The sequence below is a fragment of the Callorhinus ursinus genome, unplaced genomic scaffold, assembly GCF_003265705.2.
Source record: "Callorhinus ursinus isolate GAN/ISIS: 27379988/994484 unplaced genomic scaffold, GSC_fseal_2.0 scaffold10, whole genome shotgun sequence".
NCBI classification, from domain to species: Eukaryota; Metazoa; Chordata; class Mammalia; order Carnivora; family Otariidae; genus Callorhinus; species Callorhinus ursinus.
In genome coordinates, this window is record NW_027397072.1 from 49,807,218 (window position 1) to 49,823,109 (window position 15,892).

Below are 15,892 nucleotides of genomic sequence, written 5' to 3' on the forward strand. Positions count from 1 at the left end.
ATATAAATGTTTCCAGATGGTACAGGACAATTAAGAGTCATTACAGGAGATCACAGTCCTCCATCCATCTTAGCATTTATTTATTCAGGGATGCCATTACAGTTTTTCAGTTCAAAATTACGTTCCCTGCTACATTAATGACAGGATTCTTTTGGCTCCCCTGATCAGACAAAATATGGTTCCCAAATCTGTGGGAACTCTGAGCCACGCGGTCTTCCACACATCTCTATGTATATGTACAGGCAAACATATTTGTCTACATAATCTTTGCCTTTACTATTAAAATACTCATGCTTGTTATAAAATTTCCACCAGTACATATGTGTTTGAGATAGATCCCCTGATGTGGTCCTTCCCTGTAAGCATTAAGTGCTTTCCAGACACCGACTCAGCTTCTCTTCATTACTCTCCTACAACATATGTGTACTTCTATCATCTCCATTTTGCAGATACGAAAACTGAGTCACAAAGAAGTAGAGCAACTTACACAAGGACTCAGCAGGGAGGGGCAGGGCCAGGATTAGACCTTGAAGTCTAGCTCCAGTGTCCACATGCTCTCAATCACCAAGCTATTTTACCCTTCGGTACACTGGAACTCGTGGCATTTAATATCTGCTGTGGACACATATGCAGATTTTAAAGTCTCCATACAAACTGCTTAAAAAAACAAAACAGGGCCATTAAGGAAAAACCCTGTAGTCCTGAGTTTGAATTCTAAGTGTCAATGTAACCTCCGATGTATTTGATCACTAATCAATAACCAAAAATAAAAACCCGACCCATACATCTTAGCTCTTTCTACTGAAATGGCCTAGAAGCCACGGGCACAACTAGTACCAGAATTTTTCTAAATACTTCTTCCTCCAATAGAAGGGACCTGGACTTCTTGGGTAAATGCAGAATGCGCGCCCCGAGCATAATGCCGTATGAGGAATCGAGAAAGCTATCAAAGACTCCTGGGACAGCGTCAGAACGACTCAGGACACAACCTGAACAGACACCCACTGGCCAACGAGGAGATAGTCTATTCCTCCTAGCGGAGACACAAAATACCACCTATGAAGTCATTTTGAAAAAAAGAAAGAAAAAAAATTGTCTGATTCCCATGACGTCTTTAGCTCTAGCTGCGAATTTATAGGCCATAGCGAGGGCAGAAGGACACAGTGAACAATACTGTAGAAAAGCCAGCAGCAAAATTCAGACCTCGGGAAACACTATGGGACATAGAGTCATTTCACCACATTTCATCAATAAAAAATAATTCAAGAGAGAGAGAAGAGCAGGGAAGGGGAAGACAGAGAGAGCAGACCTATGGAGAGAGAGAAACCCGTAGTCAACCTTCCACAGTCTGGGTATCATGACCTCCTTCCTGTACATCATCCGGTACGAGGCAATGACAATGAGAGGCGCTTCAAGGCCATGCTCTCTTAACAACTGCCCACCTCTGCTTGGACACCTGGGCGTCACTCACCGCTCCTCCATGAGCTCCCGGATAGAGGCTACCGTGGGGCCAGATCCCAGGTGAGTATAATACGGACCTTCATCTTTCTCCACTATTTGTTCTGCAGAAACACAGAGTAAACATTATTTGGAGGCATCGGTTCATCAACATCAATTTAGAAAGGCAAACCACCAATAGGAACATTAATGGGCACGTTACCAAACAGGAAATTCAAATGGCTAATAAACATGAGAAAATGTGTTCAACTCCTTCAGGAATCAGGAAATGCAAATTAAAATCACAGTGCAACACCATGGCACATTGGGCAGACTGGCAAAAACTGAAGAATCTGTTAAAATCAAGTGTTGTCAAGATTGCAGTAGAACCACTTTAGAATTCAGTTTACCACTGTACGCGTTCTAGACCGGGGTAGGCAAACCACTCTACTCCTAGGGATATACACAAAAGAATAAAAAATAACGACTCACGCAGATACTTGTAGGCCAATTTCACAGCAGCATTATTCACAAGAACCAAAGGGTGAAAACAACACAAATGTCCATCAACAGATGGACAAAATGTGGGGTAGCCACACAATGGACTATTACCCAACCATAAAAAGGAATGAGGTTCTGACACCTGCTACAATGTGGATGAGCCTGGAAAAAATGATACTGGGTGAAAGGAGCCAGACACAAAAGAACAACCACTACATGATTCCATTTAGATGAGATGCCTAGAACAGGCAAATTCCTAGAGATAAAAATTAAACTAGAAGGTACCAGGGCTAGCAGGAGCAGAGAAAGGGGACTTACTGGGTACTGCCCTTCCGCGGGGTGGGGCTGGGGGGATGAAAACGTTTTGGAAATAGGTAGTGGGGACTGGTTGCATGATGTTGTGAGTATAGTTAATGCCACTAAATTGTACATTTAAAAATGGTGAAAATGGCAAATGTTATGTTATATATATTTTACCGCAACTTAAACAAAACAAAAGGGAGGGAAGTACTGACATGCGGTACAATGCGGATGAACCTCAAAACCAGGATGCGTGAAAGGAGCCAGACACAAACCATTGCATACTGTGCGGTCCCACTCGCGGGAAATATCCAGAATGGTGAGAACGCAGACTGACAGCTGCCCGAGGCTGGGTAACTGCTGAGCGAGTACGGGGTTTTGTTCTGGGGTGAAGAGCACGTTTTGGAACCGGACAGAGGTGGTGGTTGTGTACTGTAAATGTACTAAATGCCACCACTCAAGTGCTTACTTTCCAATGGTTAATTTCATGTTATAGGACGTTTGCTGCATTTTTTTTTTTTTTTACAAAAGGAACAGATTATTGATGTACACAACCTGGATGAATTTTAAATGAATTTTTCTCAGGGAAAGAAAGGAGATCCAAATGACTATGTAATAGTATGTAATAGTAGCTCTGGAAAACAATTTTGACTGGCTACTATATAAGGCTGAAAACAGAAAGAACTTCACACGAATACTGTAGTGGAGCTTGTTTTATGTCTAAAGAAATGTGACAACTAAGTGCAGTGTGGTATCCTGCAATGGTCCTAGAACAGAAAAAGGACATTAGTGGAAACACTGATGAATTCCAAAGTCTGCAGTTCACAGTATTGTACCAACATTAATGTCTGATTTTTTTAAATGCACCGTAACCATGTAAGATGTTTACATTAGGGGCAGCTTGATAAAGGGTATACAAAACTCTCTGTTCCAATTTTGCAACTCTTCTATAAATGTAAAATCATCTCAACATTAAAAGCTTTAAAAAAATAAAGAACTAGGCAGCAGGCCCTACTTTGCCAGTTCTGTCCTAGAAGAAATCTTTGTTACATGCATCAAAACACATGTTCAAAGATTTTCATAGTAACCTTGTTTTCAATGGTCAAAACTGGAAACCTATAACCCAGCAACAGTGGGATGGATATAGTGCAGCACAGTCGTATGATAGGATCTATCTAGCAGCGAGAACTGACAACTTTCCACAACACGGCTGAACACAAATCATAGTAAAGGAAAGAAGCATAGCAAAAAACAAATACAATAAGGTCACATTTAAGTAATATTAAAAAAAAATAGGCTCCACTAAACTATACTGTTTAAAGATACATGCAGAGGTGGTAAAAATTACTAGGTTGAAATATGAAATTGCAGACATTCGATGGCTTTTTACCTACAAACAATGGTGATTTTGTATGGTCCAATCTTATGATAAAGAAAAACAAGAAAATCATTGTCACAAGTCAAGAGAGGGGTTGCCTCTGGGGGATGGAAGAGGAATGTGAATGCGACGGGTGCACAGGGGACTTCTGAAGAGCTGGAAATGGCCTATTTCTTGATCTACGTTGTGGTTACCCAGGCATTCATTTTATAAATTTTCATTGAGTTGTATGTGAATGTTTTGTGTACTTTCCCATATATATATACATATATATATACACATATATATATATGTCACAATTCTTTAAATGTAAAAACACTGTCATACCTCTTTTATGCAGAACATTATGCTCAGCTTTATGGGGGTGAATTCAAGATAGGATAATATCTGATTGCTGCCTTTTAAAAGTTTATGGTCTACCTGGGTAGATAAGATCCACACATAAGAAGATACCTAATGGCATTTCAAATCAATGGGGAAAGATTAATTTTTCAGTGCATGGGGTTGAGACAACGGGGGAAAAGTCTGATCCATACTTAATACTTTACCCCCAAATGTATTCCGAAGAGTTGGAAGATTTAAATACAGAAAAACTTAAACTATATAAGTTCTGAGAGAAAAAAAAGGGAGAGTTTCAAAAATCATAAAAAAGGGAAATCTTCTCTAAGTATAACATGAAATTCTAAAGTTCCCCCCACATACATACAAATCCTGACAAATTTAACTAAAAAAATATTTATAGTAATAACTATCAAAAGACAACATACTGGGGAGAAATATCTGGAATTCACGCCAGACAAGAGGCTAATTTCCTTAAAATATCAAGAGCTCCTACAGCTAAATAAGGTCAATAATTCAAGAGAAAAATTTAAAAAGGATAAAAAGGACAATGCAAATGGCTCAAACATCTGGAAAGCTACAATAAGGGACCAGTTTTCCCTTTCAGAGGAGTCACCATCAATGTCCTGTGTTGGTGAGGGTATAGGAAAACAGGCAGAATGGAAAGTAATTTAGCAATATGTTAAAATTACAAATGCACATGAGTCCATTTGACTCAGCAATTTCAAAGAATTTCAAATCTTCTAAGAATTCATTTCTGGAAATTTGGATATGTGAAAATGATATGTATATACAAGAATACTCACTGCATCATTTGTAATGGCAAAATATCAGAAACCTCAATGTCCATCATGATACATTATGTATTCTAAGGACACTATGGCACATCCATATAATGAAATGCTAAGCAGTATCGAAGGGAATTAGGCAGCTCCAGATTTACTGACAAAAAATGACCTCCAAGATACCTTAAGTGGGGGAACAAAAGCAAATTTCAATACTGCACGTATAATACACTGTAGTCCGTGTACACATGCAATCACACATATGTTAGTGTACATACGTCACACACACACACTACAGGCGAGGAAAACGGTGTTTGGGCCACTACCGACACTAAGAGTAAGTGTAAGAGCAAGTTTGTGAAAATGAGTTCAGTTGTGTTCCTGGCTTTAAAAACAAACAAGAAGGGGCGCCTGTGTGGCTCAGTTGCTTAAGCATCCGGCTCTTGATTTTGGCTCAGGTCACGTCCTCAGGGTCGTGAGATCGAGCCCCGTGTTTGGCTCCACATGGGGTGTGGAACCTGCTTAAGATTCTCCCTCTCCCTCTCCCTCTGTAGCCCTCCCATTTCTCTCAAAATAAGATAAAATAAAATTAAAATTAAATAAATAAAATAAAATAAAATAAAATAAATAAAACAAGAAAAGGTCTGCAGAGCTTTCAGGCCACTATGAAGCTGCGGAGGTCCCGGCCAGGCTGAGGATGTTGATCTCACTGAACTCCCAGCCCTCTGACATTTCCCTGAAGCCCCGCAATGAAAGGTCTGCAATGGTGTACTGCAGTTCAGCCGATGAATTGACGGGGCGCGCCTGCCTCTTCCGGCTTCTGCTCCTGGAGGCTCTGCATCCCCCACTAATGTGCTGGGTCAGGCTCTTGACTGAATTACGGGCATGATCTCACTGATCTCAACCCTCCTCGGTTATCCTACACAATTCCACCAGTTTATACACCCCCCCCCCAAAATCTGATCACCCCACTTTGCACTGATGACCCCACGTCAGACAAGAGAAAGAACCCAAATTCCGGAGCAGAGTCCACAAGGCCCCTGTGGAGCCACCCCTGCACATGTCCCAGCCCCGTATGCGGCAGTGGCCAGGACAGCTCCTGTCACACAACTGGGCAAGCCCTCCGTGACTTCAAACGGGCCTCCTCACTGACAACAATGCTTTCCCTCACTCATCTCTTTGGAAAAGCTCCTCTCTTAAGGTCTAGTTTAAATGGCACCTCTTCTCTGAAACGCCAGTGCACTTCTCAGGTCCACTTTCCCTGTGGATCCCCAGAGCACCTTGCAGACAACAGAAACATCAAGGCATGGATCACAGCAGGCTTTTATTGTTAGCATGGCACAGCAGAAAGAACAAGGAGTTTGCAGAGCCCTGGGGAACTGCGATGAGTTACCTTCCCAGCCTCCGGGCCTCCTGCCTTCCTGTGCAAACTACACACAGGGCTCCGTGCAGTCCTTGGCGCATCATACGAACTCAGTAGGCAGCTGCTGTCCAGGCTCTGCCAAACAAATTGTGTGACTGTGGCCAAGTTACACAACCCTTAGGAGCCTTAAAAGCAGTTAAAATAATGTTCCTACCTTACAGAATTGTTGAGGATGAGATGAGATGTCACCTAGCACCGTTCTCAACCTATCAATGCTTAAATGTTTCATGAATGAATGAATATTTTCAACTGAAGGATTAAAAATGACTTGCTCCAAATATACACTATTTTGAACATAACACAGAGAGGATTGCAGAAAGAAGCATATGGAGTGGGGGTGGGAGGGAGGGGAGACCAGGGGAGGCTAGGGAAAGAAAATGTAAGAAAGTGGGTGTTGGAAGTAGTGGTCTGAAAGCTCTTTATAGGCGCTGGGAGACTACATGGTATATAGAAAATAGAATATAAGAAGATGCCAGAACTTCTGGGCTCTATTCCAGCTTCTACTGTCTGGAGAAAAGTCAAAGTAATGGATTGACTGCAGGATCTTCCACTGGAACTGGAACATAATGTAGCTTTTAGTGACTACCTTCTGCCCCCAATCAGAAAAAGCTCAAAACTTACCCAGTTAAAGGCAGAGAAAGGAGATTTTCAAAGAGAAGATGCAAACCAAATCTTGGCCACTCTACCCCAGCAGCTAGGAAAAAAGATACAGATCCAAAACCACACCAGCCTCCACAATGGACGGTCAGGTTTCTTGGGGAAGTCCGCTAAAACGCAAAGGCAGACGGAGCTCCGAGAGCCAAACAAAAACAAAGTCATTCTTTCCCTTTTGGCAGTTTACAAGGCAGCCCAAGGAGTCCTTCAGAAGCATTGTTTCCTTTAACTACATCCCTTTTCCTGATTCTACATCTATAAAAACATGTAAGATAGATAGATTTAAAATAAGAGAGATAGATCCCTTTCCTTGATTATATGTCTGTATCCGGGAGAGGATACTCTATGGAAAAAAATTAAACTTACAACCAAGTATGCTCAGTTATAAAACTAGTATACATTTACAAACTTAATTATTCTCATATATGTTGATATATCCATAAGGTTATATGTCTCATATATATTTACATAGACATGAGAAAATACATCTCATTATATATATATATACACACATATACATATTTATATGTGTGTATACATGTGTACATGTATATACACATGTGTGTATACTTACATGTGTGTGTGTATCTTCTCTGTAGCAATGGGTTTGTACTTGGTTATGGTGCCAGGCAAGTGACAATACTTTGCAAGGCTGGGGTAAGGTAATGTTCTGTAGAATGCAGTACATACTCTGAATGAGTAAGCAATACATGCTTCTGTTTTTTCGTAGTAAAATAAGGTTTATTAACCCTTTTTGGTGCTGTTTAAGGCTATTCATCTTAAATTCAATATGTGAGTTTACCCTATTTATATTTATTGCCATAACATATGTGTGGTCTTCTGTCATTTTAGGACATGTTTTCCATGCTGTGTCCTTGTTTTTTTCTTTCCTGTCTTTTGTTACAGGTTTTATATTTTCTTTTACTCCCCATCCCCCACCCCTGGTAATTTAGAAAAATTTATAGTATGTCTTTAGTAATGCTCATTGTACTTTTGCAGAGAAAGAAATTAGCACCCTTACAATTTCTCCCACCTCCTCCTTCACCTTGTCTCCTGCTTTTTGTGGGTATCCCGGTGAACATATTTTTTTCCTGTTATCAAAGAGGTATTTGATATAAAACAATCTCAAATATAAGTAAATAAATTACTCTTGTTTTAGAAAAACAATTATCACAGTTATTTAAATGCAGACTTCACATTTGAATACATTTAGTGTTCACTACCAGTCCCATCATATATATTACTTCCCCAATCCATTACTTATCTGATTCATGGCTAGAAAATTTGAGTTCTTATATATTTGGAAATGTTTCGGTGAAGCTTTTACATGTGAATGGCAACATAACTGGGTACAGAATTCTCAGGTCAAACTTCTAATACTCCAAGAACTGCAATACACATATCCAACAACAAAAAAATCATCCACCATAAATAAAGAACCCTTGCCAATCAGTAAGAAAAAGACAAACACATAGAGAAATGGGCAAATGGCTTGAATGGGCACTCTAGAGAAAAGTATGAACAGGTATGAAAAGGTGCTCAACCTCATCAGTCATGAGGGAAATGCAAATTAAAGCCATGATGAGATACACCTGCCACACCTACCACAACGGCAGGAAGACCGTTGATACTATTTGCTGGTGAGGATGTGGAGCACCGCTGGTAGGAGTTTAAGCTGTCACAACCACTTTGGAAAACGAATAGTAGCAACTTAAGCTGAAATGTAAATATGTAAATCTATACATCCATGTTCCAAGAGACATATAGAAGAATATCTTATATCAGCATGATTCATAATAACCCCCAAATTGGAAACAATCCAAATGATTATCAATGGTCAAATGGATAAACTGTGGTATATTCATAAAACAGAACACTAATGTAGCAATGAGAACAAAGGAACTATAGGTACTGCTACACACGCACAGGTGAACCTCACAAACACAACACAGAACAAAAAGTCAGAATATAAAGGAACACATATATATTTATGATAGGATACATATGCAATTCAGGCAAACTGATCAGTGTGGTTAGAAGTTAGAAAAGTAGTTACGTTAGGACAGGGGTTGGCAAACCTTCTGTGTGAAGGGCCAGATGGCATTTGAGGCTTTGCAGGGCAAGTAGTCTCTGTGGCAAGTACTCATCTTTGCTGATGTAGTGAAATGCAGCACAAATAACACATAAACAAATGAGCATGGCTATGTCCCATTAAAACTTATGGACAATGAAATTTGGACTTCATCTAATTTCCATGAGTCATGAAATCTTATTCTTTTGATTTTCTGGGGGGACCATTTAAAAACATAAAGATTGTTTTTAGCTCACAGATGAGAGCCAGATTTGGTCTGCAGGCTACACTGTGCTTTAGCGAGTCAGGTGTAGGTGACCGGGCGTGGGGCTCCTGAGGGGCTGGAAAAGCTCTGTTCTTGATTTAGACGTGCTTACAAAAGTATGTGCCCTTTGTAGAACTTACTGAGCTGTACACTTCAGGTATATATACCCTCCTATATGTCTTTCAGTTAAAAGAATGTTTTTTAAAAGTACTTTTTTAAGTTTAAAAAGAATGAGTACAGGGGCGCCTGGGTGGCTCAGTCTGTTAAGCGTCCACCTTCCGCTCAGGTCATGATCCCGGGGCCCAGGGATCGAGCCCCAGATCAGGCTCCTGGCTAGCGGGGACTCCCTCTGCCTCTCCCCCTGCTCATGCTGTGTCTCAAATGAATAAAATCTTTAAAAAAATTTTTTTATAAAAAAAATGAGTACGTGTGACTTAATTTTTCAGTTAATATATTTGTAGGTGATTCTTCATCCTTGAAATTCAGTAAGTTGGTTGGGATCATGATTTGTCCATTTTTATTCACTTTCTTTCATTTCAGAAAAGTTTTCTATCCTTTGACTCTTGCCTTTGCTCAGTTTGTTCCAGGCTCTTCCCCAGTGAATGTTGCCAGCATTCCTGATGGTGAGTCTGCATCCAGGACCCCTCCTCCCGCCTCTCTTCTGGTCCCCTTATCTCCCCACTCTGGCTACGACCATTTCTGTTTTCTTTTCCTGTTTTGCAGTGACCTCCAAGTCCCTCTTCCTCACTGATTTGCTTTTCCTGTAATTCCGATGCCGCCTTTTCCAGCTTCTGGTGCAGCTGTGCGTGCTTTGTGCAATGGCATGCTTCTGGAATTTAATCTGTACCTCGTGTGGCTTTTTTGTAACTTTATTCTAGCACCTCATCTTTCATTTCCTGTTTCAAAGGGAACCTTTTCTTCCCCCCACCTTCCTTGAAGGCACATATCAGTTCTTCAAATTTTTGTTTTTTCTAATGTAAATTTTCATTCTAAATGTTAGACATCAATCCCTCTACTTTCCCCACAGAATCTGAAGGGGTTGCATGTTGGATTGTTTATTAATTAATCTTTCCACGGAAAAGTTCATCTCTAGGGTTTCTACCCTCTGGTACTACATTTTGGACTGGACAACCCTGTGTTATAATGTCCTGTGTATCACTGGAAATTAAGCTGAAGAACTGGATGGTGGAGAGGTTTCAACTATTAGTTCAAAAGTTCAGCAGCCTGAAGGGGGATGGGAGGAATTGGGGCTGGCTGTGGACTGTTACAACTAGGAAATTTCATCTTCAGGCACTCTGTCCGGGCCAACACCTCTAAATACGGATGTATGTTTGTGTGTTGAGGGTTGGGTTATGCTCTGTCCTGATGCTAGGATTTTGGTTTATTTCCTCATATGGGAGTGAGCTGGTCACTCTGATAAGTTAACATCAAGTTAAAATAAAGCCCCACAGATTGCAGGATTTTTGTTTGGTGGTTCAGCAAATATTTCTCTGTGCACAATGGCCTTTGTCTGGTGCTGCTGGCCCTCGGCTACAAAGCTGGCTCCTAGGATATGGTTTCCAGGCCCTCAGGCCAACCGTCCTCAACCTCATCCCCATCAGAAACTGGAATAGGGAGGGAAAAGGGGCCTGTCTGCATTCCCCACTTTCCAGAGAGCATGCCTTCCAGAGGGATGGTCTCCAGCCTATCTCTCCAAGCTTCAGTGTCCCTCTGAGAGTCCACTCTCCTTTCTTCCCACACTGCAATCTGCATACCCCATATCATCCTTTATTTTAATTCAACTGATCTTAAGCTAGTAGACAGCCCCTGGAATTCATGGTTTAAGAATGGGGCTATTTCCAAACTTCAGCAGATGAATTTTCTCTTCTGTTTGGTTGTTGTTCCCTTCACCAGGCTTCAGGAAAGGGTTCTTCTGCTACCTTGCTATTAAGTCACTGATTCTCCTGTTAGTCCCCAGTGGGGTGTGTCTCCCTCCTCTACAGAGGTAAAGTGACAGAGCAAGGGGATGGCTCAACTCTCCTTGAAGAAAAATCTGTTTTATTGTCTCGCTTTGAGCAGCTGGAGCAGACAGAAGTGATTTTTTCCCCCTAAAATACATGGTAGGAAGCTCTGGGGCAGAGCTCAGGAGAGAAAAATCCAATTTTTGAGAAAATGCTGGTTATGTGGCTCTAGGTGCTTTTCTTCGCCCTGTGCACTTAATTTTATGCTCATTAAGATAGAAAAATATGCTCTGTTCTACTTCTGCACTAGGCTAGGGAAAGAATGAAATGTATCCTTCCTGCTATCAGCAAGAGATAACTAAACACAAGAAACTACTCATGACTGCCTAACGGCAAGAAGGATCCTTAATTTCGAAGTGAACCTCCCATCTCCCCCCCCACCCCTCTCTACACAGAGACTAAGGCACCCACACTTCCCCAGTGGGAAATATGATGGCCAGCGGAAGACATGTGAGCACAAGCTGAGGCATTTCTCCTCGTTATGACATTGATAGAGACGATTGATAACTGGGATAATTAATGCAGAGGTGTCAAGATCATACTAAGGTTTTATGTACCAGTATCTTCTTTTTCCAAACAATCCTATATAAATGCCTCAGTTTCCTGGTATCATTTCAGTGGACTTCAAGCTGAACAGCTTAAGCTTATATAACTAATTAGACTCTACTTCCATGACAGTCAATCACCAACTGCTAGCTCGCTGCCTCCTGGCAGTCACAAATCCACACAGTGGGTAGGTAGATGATTGGGCCCTACCCTGGATTAGGTGTGCTAGATGAGTTTTTTTTTTTAAACTAAAATCACAGGTCAGCTGCCTCTGAGTCCATGGGCAGCATGCCAGGCCTGCTGGTAGTAGACACAAATACCTTTATAACATAGGCACACTCACTGAGGACAAAGATTAAAGGGAAGGAGATCATGCCTAAACTCATCTGACATCATTGTAGAGTTGGAGGCAGAATAAGGTTGACCAGCTAACCAAAAAAATATGAAGCACACTTACCAGAGTGCTTAGTACCAGTCTAAATGTTTTAGAAATACAACATTCAGTCCCTGGGGTTTAATCAACAAGACTAGTGCACATATAGTAACAAATCGTATGAGACAAAGAAGAATCCAGCATTAAATCCTGACCCTTCTTCAGAACTGGGCTCTCAGTCTTCCCAACCTCCCAAACTCTCTCTGGTTCTTTTTTTTTTTTTTTTAAGATTTTATTTATTTATTTGAGAGAGAGAGAATGAGAGATAGAGAGCACGAGAGGGAAGAGGGTCAGAGGGAGAAGCAGACTCCCTGCTGAGCAGGGAGCCCGATGCGGGACTCGATCCCGGGACTCCAGGATCATGACCTGAGCCGAAGGCAGTCGCTTAACCAACTGAGCCACCCAGGCACCCCTCTCTCTGGTTCTTTTAGCCTTGCCACATCTCTTCCACACCCCCCTTCGCAGTCTCCTGTTTGAGACCTTCTAAATGCTAGTACGCTCCCTTCTCGGGCCTCTTCTCGATCTACGCGTTCAGCCTGGGGGAATGATCATAACGGAAACATCAACTACCATCATTTTGCTCTAGAACCTCCAACTAACAGACCCACTTGGATGCACACCTTCAGGTCCAACAGATATCTCAAAAGCTGGATGTCCAAACTTGCTCCCTTCCCAGGATTCTGAATCTAGGTGAAGGGCACTACTGTCTACCCGGTCACCCAACCTGGAACCTCAGGAGCCACCTGACATGCTTCTTCCTTTATTCCTACAGCCAACAGTCAGTTCCTTTTCCTAATCTTTCTCGTATCCATCCACTTCTCTCCTTCCTCCCACTCAATGTCATTCTCTGAGTTTAGGCACCCACTATTTCTCGCCTGAACCACACCTGAGCTTGCAAACTGGCTTCTCTGCCTTCAGTATCGTCCCTGTCTCCCCTGAAGCTCCCCTCTCTGGCCACTCCCAATCTTTCATCCAATACACCAGTCACACCAGAACTACTTGCATGTCTCCATGTTTTCTCACCTCTATGTCTTCATGTGGTTTTTCATGTATTTTTCACCTCCATAATCTTCATGTCATTTTGCCTGGAACACTCTATCTTCTTCCTGTTAATCCATTAAACTTCTCACCTCAAACATCACCTCCTCCAGGAACTTCGGATACCCTCCCCAGAGCCAGATTCCCCACCTTTATGCTGGTATCCAAATATTCCATTGTCTAAAAAAATATTTAAAAGCACATGAAGTTCCTCTTCATCTCAAACTGAATGAGAGGCGGGGGTGGGGGGATACCTTCTCATAAAAACTACAGGAAATAGACTTTCCATGATTGTAAACAGAGGTAAGTCTCTGTGTCCCCCATTCAGAATTGTGGTCCGGACTGAAGTTACCCAGTGGACACTGCTACCAGCCACATTTGCTGGACAACACCTCTGTCACCCAGACTGTCACCATGCTCCAGGCAAAAGGACATGTTTTTTTCTTATACTGGCCTCTGGCTACTTCTTTAAGGCAAATGATCAACTGGATAAAAATACATCATTTCTATGAAGGTGCCTCCTAAAATCTGTCTCATCTGCTTTTCCTACGGTTTAATGTCCACAGCTGCCTGTGGGATGCTCCTCACAGACAGGGGGACAAGACTCAAAAGTTAACACAAACCTGTTTCCTTGACTATAAAGGGATGAGCAGATGACCTCCAAGGACGCTTTCCCACTAAAATGTCATCTGAACTCATTCTCTGTCCTAAACTGGCTCACTTGTGAATCTCCCCATTTCTAGGAATAGATAAAATACGTAGAGGGCCTAGTCATAGCAGCTCACTGTCCTGTCTCTGACAATGGTACTACAAGACGGTTAAGGGGATCTTTAATGTGTGCCACAAAATATTAGAAATACATAAATACTCTCTTCCTCCAATAATCTAAAATAAAACTTCCACTTGTGTTAAGTTTTCCCAAACCTGTACATATCATATTACCTTTTGGAGAAAGGCATTTCCTTTCACGTCTTCTAAATTTATTTCTTTGAGGCTTCAAGAGGTGCCTTTAGTTCCAGGATTTCAAGATTTGGAGAATAAGTCCATATGAATGCCACCCATACCTTCAGAAACTCATAGTCTTTATACAAGAGAAAAACAGTGCTCTTGGTGTACGGGTTTTTGGTTCCTCAGTGAAGCATGTTGGCCAAAATTGCTGATTTGGCAAAAGTCACCATATTGAATATTAAGTTTCTTTTGCTATGCTATAAAACCTTCTTATGCTTTTATAAAGTTGTTTATTATTAGCGCATAATAGCATCTCCAAGTCTCACTGTCACTTCAATGGAAAATTCTTCCTTAAACTGACCTGCAATCTGCACCTCTCTACCTGCCACTGTTGAGAGGATGAGTTTCTGGAACATGAGATGGTTCCCATCTGACATTAATCCCAGAGTGAGCAGCCTTTACTCCTAACCCTTGTCCTGAGCCTGAGTTCAGAGAGACAAATTCTGCCACACTGACTGATGGAAGCAACTGTCCACAGGTGGGATCTCCAGATACTTCTGGAAAACAGGATGGCTCTCCCTAAAACAAACCCCAGCACCTCAAGAAGCTGTTTCCATGTGAATCCCTTCTTCCTTGGCCCTCTTCACTCTTAATACCACTGTTTTACTTAGGACTCCCTTCTCAACAATTTCAATCACAGTATGGTGTGCTGGTTAAGAGTCCAACTGCCTAGATTCAAATCTCACTTCTATCGTGTGCTAGATGTATGACCTGGGTAAACTACTGAATCTAGGTTTGCTCCCTTCATCATTAAGATGGAACTCCTGACAGTACTCCCCTCATGTAGATGTTATGAGGATTAAATGAGTTGGTAACTGGAGAGTACTTGGCACAGTGCCTGGAGCAGAGCAAGTGTTTCATAAATATTATTATTACTATTATTACAATTCTTCTTTTTCTTCTTCTTCTCAATAGCTCCCTAACCAGTCTTCTGCCGCAAGGTCATCACCCTTCACCGATCTGTCTTCCAGGCTACTTCCAGGATACACTTTCAAAACATTTCTTGATTATAAAATACATATTTCATTACAGAAAGTTCAGAAAACATATAAGGGAAAAGTCACCCACTGACCAGAGAGACAACCACTATTGACATATTTCCTTCCAGTCTTTTCCTTCCTTCCTTTCTTCCCTTCCTTCCTTTCCTTCCTTCCCCTCCCCATTTCTTTCTTTCCTTTCCTCTCCTTTCCTTCCCTTCCTTTCTTCCTTCCTTCCTTTCCTTCTGTAACATAGCTGAGATGATCATTTATGTACTGCTTGTGTCTACTGTCTCCCACTAAGCAAGTCCCCGTAAGTTAACATTTAACCACACGAGGTAGGGTTGGCTCGAAATCTTTGTTTAGGACTGGACACAGAGAAAACACAAACTGGAGCAATAAAGGACTGGCCCTTCCCTGGCTGAGGCCGCAACAGAGGCCAGCATCCCACTGCTGGGTTTGTGCGATGCCCACACTCCTCTGCCCGCTCCTCTCCTCGCTAGTCCTCTCCGGGGGAATGCAGAGCGCTGAGGGCCCAGGCTGCCGGCCTCACCCCTGCCCGCTGGCCCCTGCTGCCACGAAGATGGTGCACGTGCTCTTGGGGTGCACTGCTGTTTCAACACCCAGCTTGGAACGAGAGTTTCCAAAAGAAAACATTGCCCTCGGTAATGACAACCAGGCCTGGGGGTTCAGAACACTCTTACCGTCCAGCCACATCCGCGTGACCACACAGGCAC

At 42.0% G+C, this 15,892-nt stretch overlaps 1 protein-coding gene across 4 annotated transcripts in view; it reads right to left on the reverse strand.

Annotated features, from left to right (window-relative positions):
- Positions 1-15,892, reverse strand: part of TET3 (tet methylcytosine dioxygenase 3) — a 97,264-nt gene that overhangs the window by 24,268 nt on the left and 57,104 nt on the right. For all 4 annotated transcript variants that reach the window (XM_073897517.1, XM_025868377.2, XM_073897518.1 and 1 more), the window contains one exon: positions 1,472-1,562. In XM_073897517.1, coding sequence (XP_073753618.1) covers positions 1,472-1,562 — 91 coding nt within the window. The remainder of the gene's footprint in view (positions 1-1,471; positions 1,563-15,892) is intronic.